The sequence below is a fragment of the Terrapene carolina genome, unplaced genomic scaffold, assembly GCF_002925995.2.
Source record: "Terrapene carolina triunguis isolate 2854851 unplaced genomic scaffold, T_m_triunguis-2.0 Scaffold21, whole genome shotgun sequence".
Classification (NCBI taxonomy): Eukaryota; Metazoa; Chordata; order Testudines; family Emydidae; genus Terrapene; species Terrapene triunguis.
Genome location: NW_020664372.1, coordinates 23,260,872 through 23,282,423, shown reverse-complemented (window position 1 = coordinate 23,282,423; position 21,552 = coordinate 23,260,872). Strand labels below are relative to the sequence as shown.

At 39.3% G+C, this 21,552-nt stretch overlaps 1 protein-coding gene across 1 annotated transcript in view; it reads right to left on the bottom strand.

The window, feature by feature from the left end:
• UBAC2 (UBA domain containing 2) overlaps positions 1 to 21,552 on the bottom strand; it is a 148,520-nt gene that overhangs the window by 20,320 nt on the left and 106,648 nt on the right. Inside the window, exon 7 of the mRNA XM_026647085.2 lies at positions 6,284 to 6,529. Within this exon, the coding sequence (XP_026502870.1) occupies positions 6,284 to 6,529 (246 nt within the window). The remainder of the gene's footprint in view (positions 1 to 6,283; positions 6,530 to 21,552) is intronic.

Below are 21,552 nucleotides of genomic sequence, written 5' to 3'. Positions count from 1 at the left end.
CAGGAATGGAAAGGGGAGCTAAAAGAAGAGGACTTAATTAAGGCTGGCTGACCAGGAAGGAGAACAGACCTCCACTTCTCCCTCTCTGAGAGAAACCTGGGACTGCTGGCCAGCTAGGCAAGCCACCCTGCAAATAGGGAGACCAGGCTCAGGAAGACCGACCGAACAACTGCCTGTTTGAAGACAGGCCCTGGGTAGAAGGGCAGGGTCCCACCGAAGACTTGCCAGATTAAACTCTTTTGAGTTCCTTGTTTCCTGTTGTTCTGGGACTTAAGGGGTGGAACTGGAGGGTGTTGTAGCCAGAAGGCTAAAGCTCCACAGCACTGGATCCACGAGAGGCAGTGGCTGCCTATGAGCCCCCAAGGCAGAGTGCATACTGCCCTGTCAGTCACAAGCAGCATGAGAGAGATCAAGGGGGAAAAATATCGACTCCTAGAGAAAAGAGGAACAGAAGAGAGAAACAGGACAACCTACTTAAAGAGTGAGGGGGGGAAATGGACAGAAAATCAAAGCAAAGTAGAAGAAAAAGTGGGAGAGAAAAGAAAGAAAATATAATAAAGAAATGGAAAGAAAGTAAAAAGCAATAAGAGAACTTGTAGGCTAGTAAATTTTATTTGTTTTCAAGAGTGTGAATATATACAACAAAGTTTATATTAATCTTTCAGAATTTTGGTGAGGAAGGAAGCTAAAGAATTCTTCATCTATGGAACAAGTTCACCAACAGCCAGCATTATGGGCGTGAAAAAACAAACAGAAAATGCTGCGGTAATTGTATAGAAAAGAAATAGCTAGCAACTGACATAGCACCAGTTGTTTAAGCACAGTAGCCATAGTAACCAGCAACCAAGACAAGACCAATCATTTAATTACCATAACAACTACAGTTTTTAAACAAATGCAACTGAATTCTCCAGACTGCTATATGCAGACACCAGTATCAATCGATCAGTAACAATTTATACCACCATTCAAAAGGAGGTACATCAGGTAGCAATCTTGATGATCCAAGCTCAAACCCTACTGTGGGTTCATTCTACTCCTCCAAATGTTTGAGTGTCCAAGAGTACAGAAGTTCTGTGAGTTATTCCACTGCACTGCATGTTACCCTGGGTTTGGGGCATAACAGCTAGAGAGAATGGGAAAGGAAATGGAAATTTTCGAAGAATAAATGGCCAGTGAACATAACTGTTTCCATAGAAAGTGCTACAAGAAAATCCTGCTTTAAACAAACCATTGAACAACATAGGAGGAAAGAATAAGGAGTTGAGAAAATCTTTTACACTCCTAATTTTTGGGGTAGTAGAGAATAATCAAACATATTAGCCAGCAGCTGAACACTTTTTTTTCCAGTTTCTTCCATTGTGATGTTCTCTTTTTTTCAGTTCTTCCACTCTATTTTTCAATTTCTCTCTCTCTTCTCTTATTTTTTCTTCAGAATTATTTTATTTTGGCCCCTTTGGTACTTACTCTATAGGCTACTGCATTATCCTGTTGTTCGCTAATTTTGCTTTGGTTAAGTCTCTCTTTCCCTTTTCCCTTCAGATTATTATTCTTTGAGGTACTCAAACTTAAAGAAGAAAGATGAATTCAAACTCCCCCTTAAATCTCCTCCTAAATTTTGGGATTTAAAGTTGAACCTCTTCTCCCACCTAAACTGCAGTCTTATTGTGTTGGATTGTCTCAACTTGCTGGACTCATTACAACAGTTTCTGTATTTCTTCTAGAGAACTGAAGTATAGATTTGCTATGAAAAGTGATAATAAAATTGGTGCCTTCTTAGGGATCGATCATAGTTTGTCCTGTTTGCTGGGGTAAGGGAAAGAGTATAAGGCAACTCCTTACTCCCTCAATCTGGTACACCATACCTTCCTGCATGCAAAGGGAAATCGGCTACACCGAACTCCTGTGTTCCCCACCTTAGGCAAATGGGTGGGAATGGGCAGGTAGGGTCAAGAAGTGCGTGGAGCCTTGACTCCACTTCCCCAATGCACCTGGTGATGTAGCTATACTGGTATGTAGGGGTGAATATGCTGCAACAGGTCACAACTGTCACAGTTTTTCTGTGACTCCTGAAGCAACATGGAGATCAGGAGGGGGATTGAGAGTCCAGGAGTCAATCTTCCTCTTGGGCTGGTTTGGGGGCAGCATAACAATGTGCTTGCTCTAGACTACCTCACGAATTGGCATTCTCCCAGTGGGTATTCAGAGCCATATTTGCTGACTTTAATTTTTTTTTAAATGTATATGCTACCTTTTATTACTGTCAACCTTACAGAGCCAATACTGCTCTGGGAGAGTGAACCAGATTCTCTTATAGTTTGTACATCACAAGTAGAATTATTATCTAGGTTCTAACTGTAAGGCCACCTGTGCAACTCCACTGTCTTCAGATTACACACTCAGTTACATCTGTGCAACCTCACTGTCTTCAGATTACACACTCAGTTACACCTGTGCAACCTCACTGAAAGCAACAGTTTTGCACAAGAGTAACGCGAGGACAATGTTAGACCTCAATCTTCTATTTATTTAGGAAGTTTTAACAAGTTTACAAATCACTGCTATGTAAATATCAGAAACAACAATCATTACAGCAATTAGCTTTTTTTCAGAGACATTATACAGGAATATAGCCATCAGATCTTTCTATTAAACAGGATGTTACTATATTACACAGTAAGAATCATTACAACACCCATGATACGTTGTTTCTAGCGATTTTATTAAACTGAGTGAAATTGCTCTCGCTCTCTCTCTCTCTCTCAAATTTATTTAGCAGATCAGGTATATCTATCAAATGTTAATGTTCAAAAATATTGGACAGATGTGCTTTTTTTGTTGCAGGTTAAAGTAGTTTGGTTATATTTTAAAACATTCAAGTATTCAATCATGAATTGGACCATTTTTCATTTTTGCATCAACCCCCATACTGGAATCTCTGAGCCCTGCTTTTGGTGATTTGACTGGCATCCAGTAAATTGTATGAGTCAAGAAAAACTGGTTACTAGCTTTGCATACCAGACCTTTCTAAAGGGTTGATAGATTAACACCATCACCTTCCCTTCGTTGACTTTGCTGGGCATTCACTAATATAGCAATAAGGGACTCAAGGATATGAGTAGGGTATCGGTGAATGCGTCATGTGCATTATGAAGAGGTAAGCCAAAGGCTAACTGCCTTCTTATTTGACTGAAGTGCACCAATAACCTGGTAATGGGAACAGTGGTTGCAGTGGAAGTGTAGGGCAAAGAAAAATTAAGATATGCTATTAAAATATGGTTCATTTTTGTTTTTTTAAGAACTTTTTCAAAAACTATTTTTGGCATGAGGTGGATAATTCAGTGCATCCTTCCACAATAGAAAACAGTTCTTAGGAGAAGGACAGGACAAAACAATAGGGACACATTTTTTCACCTACTATTTTGAATGTATTTACTATTTATTTTTAATTTTTTAAAATCCTTTTTAAAGTTCTCCTGATTATTTGGGTCCTTTCTGCCTCCTCTTATTTCCCAGAAGTTTAGCTACCCCTTTTACAGCAGTTTGTGGCCAAACAGCCACTTTCAGTTTAGTACCTATTACAACAACTAACTTTGAAGCATTGAACAGTTCCCAGTTTAGTTTTGACAAGAAACACTAGGTTAAAAGTGATTGCTGGAAGGGCAGAGAAAAGGTCATTTGCAACTGTCTGGGTTGTACAACAAGGCAATTTAATAAAATTGAAGTGAAGCTAACTATGAAGAATAGAATTATGTTACCAGGAAGGTAAATGAAGGACTGACACTAGAGCTGTTCTAAATTGCCTTAGGTAAAATTCATGTAGTGTTAACACACAGTACAGGACAACCCCTCAGTACATTTCTGCAAAGGGAATCATAGAATATCAGGGTTGGAAAGGACCTCAGGAGGTCATCTAGTCCAACCCCCTGCTCAAAGCAGGACCTAATACCCAACTAAATCATCCCAGCCAGGGCTTTGTCAAGCCTGACCTTAAAAACTTCTAAGGAAGGAGATTCCACCACCTCCCTAGGTAACCCATTCCAGTGCTTCACCACCCTCCTAGTGAAAAAGTTTTTCCTAATATCCAACCTAACCCTCCCCCACTGCAACTTGAGACCATTACTCCTTGTTCTGTCATCTGATACCACTGAGAACAGTCTAGATCCATCCTCTTTGGAACTCCCTTTCAGGTAGTTGAAAGCAGCTATCAAATCCCCCCTCATTCTTCTCTTCTGCAGACTAAATAATCCCAGTTCCCTCAGCCTCTCTTCATAAGTCATGTGCTTCAACTCCCTAATCATTTTTGTTGCCCTCCGCTGGACTCTTTCCAAATTTTCCACGTCCTTCTGGATGTGGGGCCCAAAACTGGACACAGTACTCCAGATGAGGCCTCACCAGTGCCGAATAGAGGGGAATGATCACGTCCCTCGATCTGCTGGCAATGCTCCTACTTATACAGCCCAAAATGCCGTTAGCCTTCTTGGCAACAAGGGCACACTGTTAACTCATATCCAGCTTCTCATCCACTGTAACCCCTACGTCCTTTTCTGCAGAAAGACTAGCTTACCCAGGCGTCCTTTTCAACCCAAGCTGTGATTTTTATCTAGCATTTTATTTAGTGTATTCCCGCAGCTGAGTCATTCTTCTCCTTTTTAAATACAAAGATCTCTCTGTTATAAACTATCTTCCCTTGAAAATGATACCCAGAATGCCAGGAGAGCCGAACCCCTCATGTTTTCCCCACATCTTCAGACAGATATCATCCTATTGACTCTTTTAGGCTAAATTAAATTCAATAGTAGATATAAGAGAAGTCTATCAGTGTTTTCAACCCTAATGCAAACCACACTTTTAAAGCAACTAGTTTTAACTTTTTACATTAGCACATCTTGTTCATTCAGATCAGATCTTTCCCCTCCCTTTCTTTCCATACTAGCTCCACCCAGCACATAACATAGCAGCTGAATGTACTACTATATGGCTAAAATTCACAGGAATAAAATGCAATTCAGATCTCACACAGACAATTATTCATTCTTATGTAGCTTGTAGTTTAGTTACAGAAACCAGAGGTTCATATGGAGCCCACATGTTCACCTGGCTTTACTAGACTGTCAATATATACACTCTAGGATCCTAGGAGAAATACAAATCGAGGCATCAGCTGCTTTATTTTACTGTCTTACAGGGACAAGTAGGTGAGCACCTGCCCTTGTCCACTCCATCAAAACTGAGAAAAATAAAGAGACTAACAATCTAATTTATAGGCAATAAAATGTAAGCACTAAAAGCAGTAACAGGCAAGCACTGTGGTTGACATCTACAGGAAAATTAGAGATCAAGAATTTTGTGTGCTTTCATAAAGAAACAAGCATTGTGCAATATGGGTGATGTAATCCCTCCTATTTACCCATGCAAAACACCGAACAACAGCGCTGACTTTCAAACTCGCTGAAGAGGATGGTAACTTTTCTGACTGCCAGCATGGTCTGGAGCATCAGGACATGCTGAGTTTTAATTGTGGCACTGTCACACACCCTGGTCAGCCAGGCCTACTGCTCCAAGTAGTAGTGGTCAGAGGCCAGGAACAGCACCAAAGGTCAGAGCTGTAGTCAGGAACCAGGAATCAGAGCCAAGGGTCACAGCCAGGGCCAGGAGAGCGAGCCGAGAGGCAGGTCCATTGCTACGGCTGGCAGGGGAGTCCACCTTGTTGCATGGACATTTCCTGGAACTCCTTCTGGGCTTAAATACAGTGCCTGGACCAATTCGGAGCCATGAAAGAAGCTGTCAGTACAGCCTTCTGAGGTAGTACTTCCTGTGGTCTTTATCTTTGCAGGATCATCTATGTGACAATGTACACAGGTCCAACATGGCTGCTGGGTAGCAGCACAGAGGTAATGGCCATCAAACAACCTGCAGTCCTGGGTTCTAGTCCCCGCATAACCTCACAACTGTGGGCTTTGTTAAATCACTTCACACCTGAGGCATACTTTGCTACTGGTAAAACAGTGCGATGCCACCTACCTACCCCTAAGTTGTTTTGTGAAAATTAGTTCATGTCTTGTAATGAACTTTAATAATATAAAACCTACATAAATGTTCACTAACATTACAGAAGTCTATGAAATACTAATTACATAATTCCAATTGGGAAAATTTTTAAAAACAAAACTATACTGGTTCCTAAATTAGATCCACAAATTATGATTAGCCAAAACCCCCTTCCCTCCATATTTCCATTACTCAGCATAATCATACACTTTAACAAATAATTTATTTATACCTGCTGTTGTCTTTGCCGTCTCATTTGTGCAAACTGAGACATCATGATTTGACGATCCAGTAACTCCATTCTCTGCTGTCTCTGGATGTCCACTGTTGCTCCCATCCCTACTCGAATCTCGTTGGATGGTTCTGCAGATGAGAATATTGGTTCAAGAGTCCAAGAAAATATCTTTGCCAGCCAGCTGGGAACACAAAGCACCTGATGAACTTTTAGCACACTACTGCTGTAGCACATCCCAGAAATCTGAAAGCAAAATGAAAAAAAAAGTATTTTACCACACAAAGCCTTAACTGGCTGACAGAGGTATGTTGTTCTTTCACTTTTTCAAGGCAAATTTCATCTGGTGTATTTAGCCAGAGTCTTCAGTGGAGAATCCATGTCTCAGTGAATACGGATATAACACTATGGGATTTCTTCACCCTAAACTTCCACTACAACCACCAACTATTATTTTTAAAAGTCTGCAGATTGCATTACTTGTGACTCAAGTGTATTTCTTGTTTAGGGGTAAAGTCAAATACCAGCTCAGTGACTTAGTTATAGGCAAAATTCAAATAGCTAAAGCTTTTGATCTCTGGTAAAGCAAATTATCCTGGCTGGCCCTAAAATGGATGTGGGGAGATAGGACCTTGATACCACAGTACTGTGATGATTTGGGGCACTTGCTTTAAAAAACACCCAACAGTACCCCAAGTTAAATCCCTGGAGCTGGGGAATGTGAGCCAATCAGCATCCCTTCTGCCCCTCGCTGACCAATGGGTGCCTTAGCCTCCAAAAGGGGGAGGGAAAGGGGAGCTCCTTGGTGCCTCCCAGAGTCTCTCTCCCTCCCTTTCGCCACTGGCTCCATGAAGTTCCCCAGCCTGTTGAGACAGATGGGTAGCATTTCTGCTTAACTCCCCACCCCCTCACCCTCACACGGAGAAAAACAGATATAGTCAAGTTGAAGCTTTAATAGTGGGGATTTCATAGGGTCACATAACTAAATTGTTACCTGTTTCAGAGTACACAGACTGTTACTTAAAAATAATTAAATCTAGCAATTTTTCTAACAATTTTTTTTTTAAAGTTTATAAAAACCCTACTAACTTTTAAAATGGCAGCACTAGAGAGGTTAATGAGTTTAACCGGAAACTTCCTCTTCCTAAGAGATTCCTTCTGTAATACCCTGTTAATGGGCCAAGTCCCTATCCCACTTTCAACAAAGTGCACAGCCTATAGGGTCCATATTTACCTCCTCTCTGGAATTTTTAACTTCAGCCTATTTTTCATCTATAAGAATGGCTGTTTTTACGGTTTTCTCCAAGGCCACCTCTGTCCTAGCTCCTTACATCTCTCTTGGCACTAACTCAGTGGTTCTCTAACTTTTGTACTGGTGACCCCTTTCACATAGCAAGCCTCTGAGTGAGACCCCCATTATAAATGAAAAACACTTTTAATATATTTAACACCATTATAAATGCTGGAGGCAAAGTGGGGTTTGGGGTGGAGGCTGATAGCTCGTGGCCCCCATGTAATACCCTCACGACCCCCTGAGGGGCCCCGACCCCCAGTTTGAGAACCCCTGCACAAGTCATCATAATTGCCACCTTGAATTCCATTACAGGGCTTTAGCCCCTGCAGCTAAGATGACTCAACAGAAGAGGCCACATTCCTTCAGAGAATCTTACAGTCTGCATGACCCAAGAATCTCTGGATGCCAACTGGCAGAGGGCACTGGGGTGTAGAGGGGTACAGAGATTTCTAGGGTTCACCAAAAGAATGTCATGTAAAGTCTCTAATGAAAGTCACCGGTCATCATAAACATTGTGAGATGTATGTATGGAGAATATGTGAAGAATTATGTATATATTTAAAGTTTATGTTCTCTAGGTCACAGTTAAAAACAGGTCACTCAAAAGTAGTCTGTCTTGAGACAAATTCTTCTAGCATTTGATGGGAGACACTTATCTCCGGGGGAAGTGGGGGGAACCACTGTGTAATGTGTCCTACAAAAGGAGTCTACTAGCATTCTAAGATAAATGCTAATTAAGAGATGGTGGAGACTTCAGAAAAAATCTAACAGGAAGAAATAAACAGGTGATGGGGGAACCTTATCTTGAGGTTAACATCAAAGGTCTATTCTGGTATATTTAGAGGAGCAAAGAGACATCCTGGTATTCTTCATCTAGGAAGTAAATGCAGTTTGCTTTATGAAAAAAGGATCTCTACCCAAGCTTGGTGGAAAACACTAGAGAGAAGTTAGGGTGAGATAAACTTCTTTAGACTGGAGGATAACTTCTTAGGGCTGGTCCACAGAGATCGATCTTCTGGGATCGATTTATCGCGTCTCATCTGGACGCGATAGATCGATCCCAGAAGCGCTCCCCCATCGACTGCGGAACTCCTGTTCGCCGAGAGGAGGAAGCGCTGTCGACGGGGGAGCTTGCCTGCGCCGCGTGGACCCGCAGTAAGTAAATTTAGTTCAATCTAGGAAACGTCGACTTCAGCTATGCTATTCTCGTAGCTGAAGTTGCGTTTCCTAGATCGATCCCCCGCCCCAGTGTGGACCTGCCCTTTGTTAAATTTAGGCTTTAGAATATGCATTGTGGTATGTTGTTTTACATATAACTTTTTGTTCCCATCTCTCACTGCTTTTTATTTGAATCTCTGTTTTTTCTTAAATATATTTCCTTTTGTTTTATATCTGAACTCAAGTGCTGTGCATATGACTTGAGCGGTGGTGTAAGGTAAACCCTGTAAACTGTGATATAGTGTTCAAGTACCACCCTCCCCTCGAGAAGAGCACATCCCTTTTCTCCACCTTTTGTCTCTTTTTCTAGTGCATTCTCAATGCAATTCTCATTCTCAATGGATGAACAATAGACATTTATGTAATCAGAAAAATGCAACAAAGTTGATTCACGTGTACTTTTTCCTTTACTTGCATCAATAAATTCTACATTCCATGCAGAGGTTAGTAGTGTCCAAGCAAGTAAATATTGAATGAATGTGGGGTGGTTATAATCCTTTGACATCCTTGTTGTGATGATCATGTTTACTGTTCTCTTCTGCCATCACTGGTCTCTTCCTGTCTATGTGTCACAGCGCTATCACAGTTTATTGCTTGTGGCATAACAGATCAGAAAGGCATGTCACAGACACTGACATTTGTGATGTCACAAATGCTGAAATGACTGTAATGCTTCTCAGTGCATGAAGGGCTGTGCGTCATCTTGTTACCATCTGCCTGCAGAGCGAGGGAGTCTTACCTGTACCTGCTAGCTCCTTAACACAACCAGCCTGATCACCACTTAGGCAGTCTAAGTGTATCTAGCCCCTGTTCACTGGATACCCATAGAAATCCCATATCCTGTGTTCCCAAAGGAATCAGAACTGGAAGGGACCTCGAGAGGTCATCTAGTCCAGTCCCCTGCACTCAAGACAGGACTAAGTATTATCTAGACCATCCTTGACAGGTGTTTGTCCAACTAGCTCTTAAAAATCCCCAATGATGGAGATTCCACAACCTCGCTAGGCAATTGATTCCAGTGCTTAACCACTCTGACAGGAAGTTTTTCCTAATATCCAACCTAAACCGCCCTTGCTGCAATTTAAGCCCACTGCTTCTTGTCCTATCCTCAGAAGTTAAGAACAATTTTTCTCCCTCCTCCTTGTAACAACCTTTTATGTACTTGAAAACTGTTATGTCCCCTCTCAGTCTTCTCTTCTCCAGACTAAACAAACCCAATTTTTTCAATCTACCCTCATAGATCATGTTTTCCAGACCTTTAATCATTTTTGTTGCTCTTCTCTGGACTTTCTCCAATTTGTCCATATCTTTCCTGAAATGAGGTACCCAGAACTGGACACAATACTCTAGTTGAGGCCTAATCAGTACAGAGTAGAGCGGAAGAATTACTTCTCGTGTCTTGTTTACAATACTCCTGCTAATACATCCCAGAATGATGTTTGCTTTTTGCAACAGCGTTACACCGTTGACTCATATTTAGCTTGAACTGAAATTAACTTCCCCGTAATCAAAGAAAGGTTTTGATTGGCTTCCAAACCTAGACCAAGATTGGGCATGGGAGTGGAAGCTTTTTTATTTCCTCTCAACTATGTCCCACATCGCTACTAAAAATCTATTATAAGGGAACTAAACCTATACCAGAAACTTGCCAATGTCAGTCAGAAACTAGCCTATGGCTATAAGCACCATAATATGAGTACCTGCTCAACATTTTTCTTTACTATCCAGAACAACTAGTAGAAACTATTGAGCACTCATCTGTCCATTTTTTAAAAAGCATTGATTTTCAAAACAAGCTAGAACTTAAATGAGCTCAGTAGGTAACAGCATAATGTTACATCCGCAACAAGAACAAAACACAAAGCAGTTAAAGGAAAATACATATCAGGCTTGACAAATCCTGCAGTGTGACTAATGGTGTTTTAACCACAAACCAGAATAATCTCCATGCCGATTTCAGATACAATCATAGCTCTGAGTCACTAACAGCACACAACCAAGGGACAACATGTATAGTTTCGGTACCTTAAAATGTTTTTGTCCCAGAAGGGATAGAGTGCACCAAAGAGGGTTAGAAATAATTATCCTGACAAAATTTTATATAAATTTATATATTTTTATAGTAAATGGTTATTACCATAATGTAAGATCTATACTAAACCACAGAACAAAAAGCACAGAGTGAGAGAGAAGACTAGTAGGTGAGGGAGCTAGAGGAAAAAGAGTGGTAAAAGAGCATTCAACATCCCTGTGCTGGGAACAACATCTTAAAAGCCCAACACTGTGGCATTTAATTTCAAAAGGGGGAACTATGCAAAAATGAGGGGGTTAGTTAAACAGAAGTTAAAAGGTACAGTGACTAAAGTGAAATCCCTGCAAGTTGCATGGCGCTTTTTAAAGACACCATAATAGAGGCCCAACTTCAATGTATACCCCAAATTAAGAAACACAGTAAAAGAACTAAAAAAGAGCCACCGTGGCTTAACAACCATGTAAAAGAAGCAGTGAGAGATAAAAAGACTTCCTTTAAAAAGTCAAAGTCAAATCCTAGTGAGGCAAATAGAAAGGAGCATAAACACTGCCAAATTAAGTGCAAGAATGTAATAAGAAAAGCCAAATAGGAGTTTGAAGAAGGGCTAGCCAAAAACTCCAAATGTAATAACAAAATGTTTTTTAAGTACATCAGAAGCAGGAAGCCTGCTAAACAGCCAGTGGGGCCCCTTGATGATCATCGAGATACAAAAGGAGCGCTTAAAGATGATAAAGTCATGGCGGAGAAACTAAATGGATTCTTTGCTTCAGTCTTCACGGCTGAGGATGTTAGGGAGATTCCCAAACCTGAGCCGGCTTTTGTAGGTGACAAATCTGAGGAACTGTAACAGACTGAAGTGTCACTAGAGGAGGTTTTGGAATTAATTGATAAACTCAACATTAACAAGTTACCGGGACCAGATGGCATTCACCCAAGAGTTCTGAAAGAACTCAAATGTGAAGTTGCGGAACTATTAACTAAGGTTTGTAACCTGTCCTTTAAATCGGCTTCTGTACCCAATGACTGGAAGTTAGCTAATGTAACACCAATATTTAAAAAGGGCTCTAGAGGTGATCCCGGCAATTACAGACGGGTAAGTCTAACGTTGGTACCGGGCAAATTAGTTGAAACAATAGTTAAGAATAAAATTGTCAGATACATAGAAAAACAAACTGTTGAGCAATAGTCAACATGGTTTCTGTAAAGGAAAATCGTGTCTTACTAATCTATTAGAGTTCTTTGAAGGGGTCAACAAACATGTGGACAAGGGGGATCCAGTGGACATAGTGTACTTAGATTTCCAGAAAGCCTTTAACAAGGTCCCTCACCAAAGGCTCTTACGTAAATTAAGCTGTCATGGGATAAAAGGGAAGGTCCTTTCATGGATTGAGAACTGGTTAAAAGACAGGGAACAAAGGGTAGGAATAAATGGTAAATTCTCAGAATGGAGAGGGGTAACTAGTGGTGTTCCCCAAGGGTCAGTCCTAGGACCAATCCTATTCAACTTATTCATAAATGATCTGGAGAAAGGGGTAAAACAGTGATGTGGCAAAGTTTGCAGATGATACTAAACTGCTCAAGATAGTTAAGACCAAAGCAAACTGTGACAAACTTCAAAAAGATCTCACAAAACTAAGTGATTGGGCAACAAAATGGCAAATGAAATTTAATGTGGATAAATGTAAAGTAATGCACATTGGAAAAAATAACCCCAACTACACATACAATATGATGGGGGCTAATTTAGCTACAACGAGTCAGGAAAAAGATCATGGAGTCATCGTGGATAGTTCTCTGAAGATGTCCACGCAGTGTGCAGAGGCGGTCAAAAAAGCAAACAGGATGTTAGGAATCATTAAAAAGGGGATAGAGAATAAGACTGAGAATATATTATTGCCCTTATATAAATCAATGGTATGCCCACATCTCGAATACTGCGTACAGATGTGCTCTCCTCATCTCAAAAAAGATATACTGGCACTAGAAAAGGTTCAGAAAAGGGCAACTAAAATGATTAGGGGTTTGGAATGGGTCCCATATGAGGAGAGATTAAAGAGGCTAGGACTCTTCAGCTTGGAAAAGAGGAGACTAAGGGGGGATATGATAGAGGTATATAAAATCATGAGTGATGTGGAGAAAGTGGATAAGGAAAAGTTATTTATTTATTCCCATAATACAAGAACTAGGGGTCATCAAATGAAATTAATAGGCAGCAGGTTTAAAACAAATAAAAGGAAGTTCTTCTTCACGCAGCACAGAGTCAACTTGTGGAACTCCTTGCCTGAGGAGGTTGTGAAGGCTAGGACTATAACAGTGTTTAAAAGAGAACAGGATAAATTCATGGTGGTTAAGTCCATTAATGGCTATTAGCCAGGATGGGTAAGGAATGGTGTCCCTAGCCTCTGTTTGTCAGAGGGTGGAGATGGATGGCAGGAGAGAGATCACTTGATCATTGCCTGTTAGGTTCACTCCCTCTGGGGCACCTGGCATTGGCCACTGTCGGTAGACAGGATACTGGGCTAGATGGACCTTTGGTCTGACCCGGTACGGCTGTTCTTATGTTCTTATATACTGCCTGTGTGTCCAAAATGTGTGCGTGTGTAACCTGTGACTAGCTTAGTCATTGGGTGTCATTTTTATGATGTTTCAACAGGTGGTTTTTTATCCTGGCAGTTCCCATCTTCCTCCCTCCCCCAATTTGCAGATGGGGTACTGAGGCACAGAGAGGCTAAGTGACTTGCCCAAAGTAATACAGAAAGTCTATGTCCCAGGCCAGTGCCCCCACAACTGGGTCATCCTTCCTCCTGTGTCCAAAATATACTTCCTGGCAAATATAAAATTTGAAGGAAGAGTTCTCTGCAGCACAGTGAGCCTGCATAGTTGATCTGCAGGACACTAAAATGTCTCAAAAAGCATAAATGCAAGGAAGAATGCATTCAATTGTGAAAAACACTGTTTAAATGTAGACTGTTAATTCATCCTACCACTTCCATATTTGTTAATTTTTTCTTTAGTGTCACGTCAGATCCTTCATGATTTACTACTGCAGTTATAAAGCTATTAGCTGGACGTGCACGCACCTTTTAACACATCACTCACTTAGTTCTAAAAATATTTTCATGAAGTCTAACCTTTTGAGGAAGAGATTATTTGCATATTTCCAACAAACTCTTCAAGAGTGGAATTAGGTACAGCGAATATATCTTGTGATGCAGCTTGGTTTAATGTCATGCCCACATTTTAATGTCACATATTTCTAAAGAACTTCCTCTTCAGCTAATTCACATGCAGAGTTTGGTTTGTATCATCTTAAAAACAAGACTTGAAAAAGGATAGGTATAGAAATTTTGAGTTACTCTTCTTTTTGTAAAAAAAATATTTTATTTTTGTTACTGACCTTTTGAGAATCTCTAGTGGTTAAGGTATATTAATTTACCAGTAAATTATATTAATTACAGATCATTCAGTGATCAAACTGTATGTATCTGACATTAAACAATATATGTCTCATTGTTGAAAGGCTATTGCCCACATAGCAACAAGTATTCAGAAGTTAAAAAATTTTAAAAAGCAAAATCACTGTGCAAGTACTTGCTGGCAGTTGCTAAAACAAAACAAAAAACAGTAGGAACATAAAACATTTGGGATTTTGATCTGCCAAAGTAAAATTTATCTGGGTTGATTGACTTTCTGGTAGTTTGAACATCATCACTTACAATGTTTTCCAACACAATTTTAGGACCCACTTCTACAGCGTGCTGAGAGGACACTCACCATGTTACAAAATATTTGGCACATTGAAGATGTGGGGCCCTTGCTCTGAAAAGATCTTTTATTATTTATTATCTTTTACAATTTCTTAACTTTATGTCTTTCTGCTAGTCCTTAACATAAATTTCTAAATCCCGCCCCCAGACACACACACAAAGTTAACTACCTCCTAATGCCTCCCCCCCAAACATTAGCCCTTTAAGAGAAAGGAAGTAGCTGTGGTTTCTTTTACATTTGGTAAAACAAACACAGAAGCTCTAAGAGGACACTCTACGAAACAGACATTTCTGTACTATTTTACTAAGTGAAATGTTTACAATTTAACGAGCTTTATCTGAAATCCATTAAAAAAGGAAAACTAAGGGAAATAAGCAATGGATAGACCAGTGTGGAAAGTTCTGCTCATGGAGAGTTTTTCTGTTTAATCGTCCCGCGTTCACATAGATTCAAAGATTTTAAGGCCAGAAGGGAACATTTAATAATGTACTATGACCTCCTGTATAACACAGACCAGAATTGCAACAGTAACTTGTGTGTGACTAAAGCATATCTTTCAAAAAGGCATCCAGTCTCGATTTGAAGACATCAAGAGATAGAGAATCTACCACTTTGCTTGGTATTTTGTTCCAGTGATTAATCACATTCAGTGTTAAAAATGTGTGCCTTATTATTAATCTGAATTTGTCTGGATTTAACCTCCAGCCATTACGTTAAAGAGTCCTTTATCTTCATGGGGAAAAAATACCAGGTCCTACTTATACACCATAATCAAGTCACTTCTCAGTCTTCTTTTTGATAAATTTAAAAAGCTCAATTAGTTTAGTTTGTGATTGTATGGCAGCCCTCAAATCATTTTTGTGTCTCTTTTGTTCAATATCCTTTTAAAAATGTGGACACCAGAACTAGTCACAGTATTCCAGTATCTGTCTCGTCAATGTCGTATACAGAGGTAAAAATCACCTCCCTACTACTCACTACTCCCCTTTTTATACATCCAAGTATTGCGTTAACCCTTTTTGCTATAGCATCATGCCAAGTTTTTCCACTATGACCCCCTAAATCCTTTTCAGAGTCACTGCTTTCCAGGATATAGTTCCCCATTCTGTAAGTATGACCTGCATTCCTTGTTCCTAGATGTATGACTTCGCATTTAGCTATATTAAGAGCCATTTTGTTTGAATGGGCTGAGATTACCAAGCAAACCAAACACTCCATGTAACTGCCTGTCTCATCATTATTTACCACTCTGCCAATCTTTGTGACAGCCGCTAATTTTATCAGCAGGGATTTTATATTTATTGATGAAAATGTTGAATAGCATCAAGCCTAATACCAGTATCCATGGATCCCCATAAGAAACCCCTAGATTTGATGATTCCCCATTGACAACTACTTTCTGAGATCTATCAGTTAGCCAGTCCTTAATCCACTCAACATGTGCTTTATTAATATTGTATAATGCTAACATTTTAAGCTGAATATTGTGTGGTACTAAGTCAAAGGCCTGACAAAAGTCAAAGTATATTACATCTATGCAGTTGCCTTTATCAAATTTGTAATCTCAAAGAATGAAATCAGGTTTGTTTGACATGATCAATTTTCTATGAAACCAAGCTGACTAGCATTAATTATATTCCTATCCTTTAATTATTATCAAATGAACCGTGTATTATCTTTTACATTATCCTGCCTGGAATTCATGTCAAGATAATTGACCTATAGTTACACCTTGATCATCCTTTTGTCCTTTTTGAACATCAGCACAACATTAGCACTTTTCCAATCTTCTGGAATTTTCCTGGTATTCAAAGATTTATCAAAAATTAACATCAGCAGGCCAGAGGTCCCTTCAGCCAACTCTTTTAGTACCTTGGGTTCAAGTTATCTTGGGCCTGCTGATTTAAAAATGTATATCCCTTGCAAATGTTGTTTAATATCCTCCCTAGTCTAATGGAATAGAAAGTATTTCTTCATCCTCATGTGATACGATTACATCATCCTGCTACATTCCAAATACAGAACAGAAATATTTACTGAACGCACCTGCCTTTTCTGCATTATCATTAACAATTTTACCATCTCCATCTAATAACTGGCCTGTATCACAGCTAGGATTTATTTTGTTCCTAATACATGTCCAGTCCTTTCACCCTACCCTTATTGCAGCCACTAACTTCCCAGACATGTGAGCTTGTTCTCTTTGGAGTCCATTCTTTTTGGAATCCATTAATGTAACTCCTTTAGTGTCTGGGGGTCACTACTGAAAGACCAATGCAATCCCTGAGCTCAATGTACTGCCTCCACAGCACATTCATCCATTCGTAACCTGTACTTGAGACCAAAAGTGGTAGTTTAATTTAGATTTCTTCTATGGCAGCACAGAGCACTATCCGCATACCTCTTGGCCAAGCCTTCCTTACATAAAATCTTGTTGTCTATTCAACACAGGTTTTCCTAAATGCACATTTCTGTGGGCTCCTCATTTTTGTTTTGATGTAATTACAACAGACATTGATGACTAGAAGGTGTTTCCTTGGGAGGTGAGACTGTATCTGTTGTCATCTGCCTTGTTTGCCCTTTTATCCTTTAGTCTTCCAATGATGACTTCCAACTCTAACACTCTCACTCTCTTTGTTGACTTTCCTCTCTCAAGTCAATAGACATCTTTCCTATATAAAATGTTTATAATGTATAAACCAGAAAAACCAACAAGACGCTGGTACTGTAACAAAGCATGTGTGTGTATTTTAAGGTTGTGATGCCTTTCCTTCCCCATATCTGACTTACTCAACTTTTTCCATGACTTATTATTCTATACATTTCTCTCCGATGTACTTCCCATTTGGTTATTCCACTTCCCCCAACACTCCCCTCATTTATTTTTTCATTTCCCTGACCTTTGATTTGCTTCCTCCTCTCACACCCAATTATTTCATACATTGTTTTCACCCATCCCTTCTATTCTTCTGTTTGTGTTCAAAATGCTAAGTTACCAGTTCACTGCTCTAAATCTCTCCTAGGCAATACCTTCAGAGGCTGGAGACCACATAAATCACTCTTTACTGCTTAAAAATAGACGTTCCAATTTAGAAAAATACATAAGCACGTACATAACTTTAAACAAGTGAGAGTAGATTTTCTGACTTCAGTAGAACTACTCTCATGCTTAAAGTAACATATACAGTATTGCCAACCTCAGGCCTTCACAAATCATGAGATTGGCTAAAAATCATGATCTTTTTAAAAATAGTAAATTTGGGGTTCTTTTCTGGTTTCTGAAGCTTTCATATACACATTGCTTCACATTTTCAAGCTTTTGTCCACAAGCATAAAGGCTAAAAACTTACTTTAAAAAAAGAAAGAAAGCTGAGGTTCTCATGCAATCCCTAGATTCCAGCACCTGGGGCTTTAAGAACTACATAAAATATCGCAGACTCATGATAAAATTGCAAGAGCTGGCAACATTGCCTATGTGCTTAACTACTCTCCTGAATAAAAGCCAGAATAATATACACAAACAAACAAAAAGGGCTAGTGCACTGTACTGTTGCATATTGGCCTACTTTAAACTTTAACAGAATGAAAGAATTGTGTGAAAATGAATCTGAATGTCAGAGCCCTAAATATGAATCTCCACATATGTACCTTTTCACACCCTTACTATATACATAAATAAAATCTGCTGCCTCAGTTTTCAGTGCACTATCCACAGCGATATACAATACCATTTAACTTTGGAAAATAGGGCCAATATTGTGCCTTCTGTTACATCAGTGTAACTCTAAATGTTTGACAAATAGTTTCTAGAACATACCCTCATCCTGAGCTGCACCATTAAAGCCAATTCAGACTCCAATGCAAATTTTGTTTGGCTTCAGAAGTCAATGACATAAAACATTATTAATGTATACTTTACTGTACATTTTGATAACCTAAGCCTATTGTTATTCAGCTGATGCTTCTGTAAATGACCTAAGCCTAAAAGGCTGCATAGAATACCTACCTAAATGCAAGTAGAATTATCTTAAGCATAAGTCCTAGAGAACTCCAGGAAAATTCATAGCTACATGTGTTCTGATTTTCCACCAAGATACACATATATAACTAACTCTGAAATATTTGATTTCAGGCTGGGGTAGGATTTGGGGCAAGACTTACTTGTAGGGGTAGATTCAATCTTTTAAATACACATTAAATAGCACAAACAGCCTAGTGTATTATTTTGTACCATAATCAGGCCTCCATTTTAGCAGTAGTTTTAGATTTGTTGAAGGCACATTGTAAGTATGGTCATGTCACTAGAAAGTACTAAAAATGTGTATGAAATCCACTTGGAAAAATAATTCCTCTTCTTATGGAGAGCATAAACAAGTGTATTAAAAAACAATATCTCCTTCCCTCCCCAGCTACAAAGACATGCCTTAGGTATGTGCTGTTCAAGGTGTAATTTCAAGCCATGACAAATTTTCAGTCTAAGGCTTGGTCTACACTTATGCCGGTATAACTATGTCACTCAGAGGTATGGATTTCTCACACCCCTGAGAGACGTAGTTATACCGAACCTAATCCCCAAGCTCTCCCCTTGGTGCAGGTAACATCTTCGCTAAGCACTACAGCAGCGCAGCTGCAGCCCTGCAAGCACAGACAAGCCCTTAGTAAGGTTTATACTTTCATCTTCAGTGCAAGGGAAACTGTATTACATCATAGTCAAACTATTTTGAGAACTAACCATTCCCCAGATCTTTTCAAATAATTAGTTTGATGATTTCATCCTTACTACCACAGTAAGAAGTCTCAAAACATGAAAGCACTGATTAAATGTTTTGCTTCTCACCCTTCCCAGTCTCCTCCAAGAAGGACAGACCAACCACTAAAGTGAACACCACTAGAATAATGCAATGTCAAGGTTGAGAAATCAAGCATTCAGAAGTCAGAAAATGCAGAGTTAAGGTAGAACTTTCTACCTTAATTCTGTCCCCTTGTGCTGATGTCTTAAAATACAGTGTTTATATCATTTCCCCAAAACATACAATATATAGTATAATACAAATATAAAGTAATATAAGAACGTTCAATTTAGTAAATTATAGTAGAGTACACACAGACTTCAGAGTAGGTTTGGTTTTTAAGTTTCAATGATATCTACAAAGCAAGTCAAATTTCAAGGAAATTCAGTACTTTTAAAGTTAAGAATGTTGAAAACTAAATGCCCCAGAGTCTGAGACAGTACCCAATTTGGTGATGGCATAGAGAAGACTCAGACTATCCCAGATACTGAGATGAATGTAGTACAGCCTATTTTGAAAGCAAACTACTATGAAATTGACACACATTACACTGGGTGAAAGACAGACAAGACATTTCAACACTTACACCACAAAAAGGGAAGAGGCTCTAACAGACTCCATTTTCCACTAAATACAGCCCCTTGCAACATAGATAGCACAAACCTTGATATGTGGAACTGTGTGATGATAATGTTATGTATATGTACAGAGGGAACGCCATGTTGCGGTTGGGAAATCTCATCTGTTGGTACCAACCTGAGTTTAGCTCTTGTCGCAGTTATGCTGTAGCTAATATTGAGGGAGCCTTGACATGCCCCTCATATTTCAATCCTGCAAGAGTATAACAATGAGAAATATAAACTGACAGCCAATCAGAAATGTACTTCTTTAGAGAGAAGCTGATTTTCGCGTGTTTAATGCAGCATATAAGTAGACAGGCCATTTTAAGAAGCTGTACTTGTTTACAAAAAAAAAAAAAGAAAAAGAAAAAAAAAAAGAAAGAAACCTTTTTGTTTCCAGGCTTAACTTGGTTGGGCAATGAGATTGGATAAACCAGTTGAGAAGACTGTTGGTTGAAAGTAAATGTAACAAAGACAAAAGTCCATGTTCTAACGTTAAAAGTTAGTGTATGGTGTATCACCCGTATAGCTTGCAGCTGCCTGTTTTGATGATATAAATTGCTATCAGAAATATGTCTATCCATATAAAACAGTTTGATGCAAGTGTAGACAGTGCACAGCGCTGGGAGCTACTCCCCTCATGGGGGTGGTTTTTTTAAAGCGCTGGGAGAACTGTCTCCTAGCGCTGGTGCTGCGACTACACAGCCATGTTAAAGTGCTGCTGCGGCAGCGCTTTAATGTTGGCAGTGAAGACATACCCTAAGTATTTCTTTTTTGGATGCACCAAACGTATCACACCCCTGACAAAGCCAATTACAAAAAACTAAATTAAAAAGTAGGTCTCTAAGTTCTTGAAAGATTAGCATTATATGTTAATTTTTATGTCAACACTGTATAAGTGTTTACAATACTTTTTTCCTATATCATACTGTTTGCAGAGAAACTTCCATGAAACTTGTTAGTGACATTCTTTGCACAGCATTCTGTCCTCTCAATAGCTGAAATGACGAGGCACATACTGGTATACAAGAGATGTGAGCAGGATTCTGTATTTTAATAGTAATTACAAGCAATGGTACTGAGAAATACCTATTTTGATCTTGTAGGGTAAAAAAGTAGCCTCTAATGTGTATTCTACACTGATACAAATTCAACAATCCAGATAGATGTACTTGAAGCCAAGCTAGAAACAGGATTTTTTCCCCCTTCGATTCTGATGATAGAACATATACCCAAATCGCAGATACTACACCAAATCTGTGATTCTGCTATTAAAGATGTTGGGAGCAATCCAACTTCATACTACAAACTTTCCAAAATTTTCCAGTAACTATACATGCCATATCTATAGATATATTTGTAGATATGTGTATTTTTGTCACTACTGGGTCCCCCTCAAACTATTCAGTAGCCACTGAGAAGGGACACAGGAGGAGGAACAACTCAAAGTTGTATTACTTCCAGTCTGTCTTTTTTTGCTCAGAAACCTAAGAGTTTTGCAGGGAATGATGGTGCAGAGAGGAATATCCTCCCCTACTCCAGCTCAA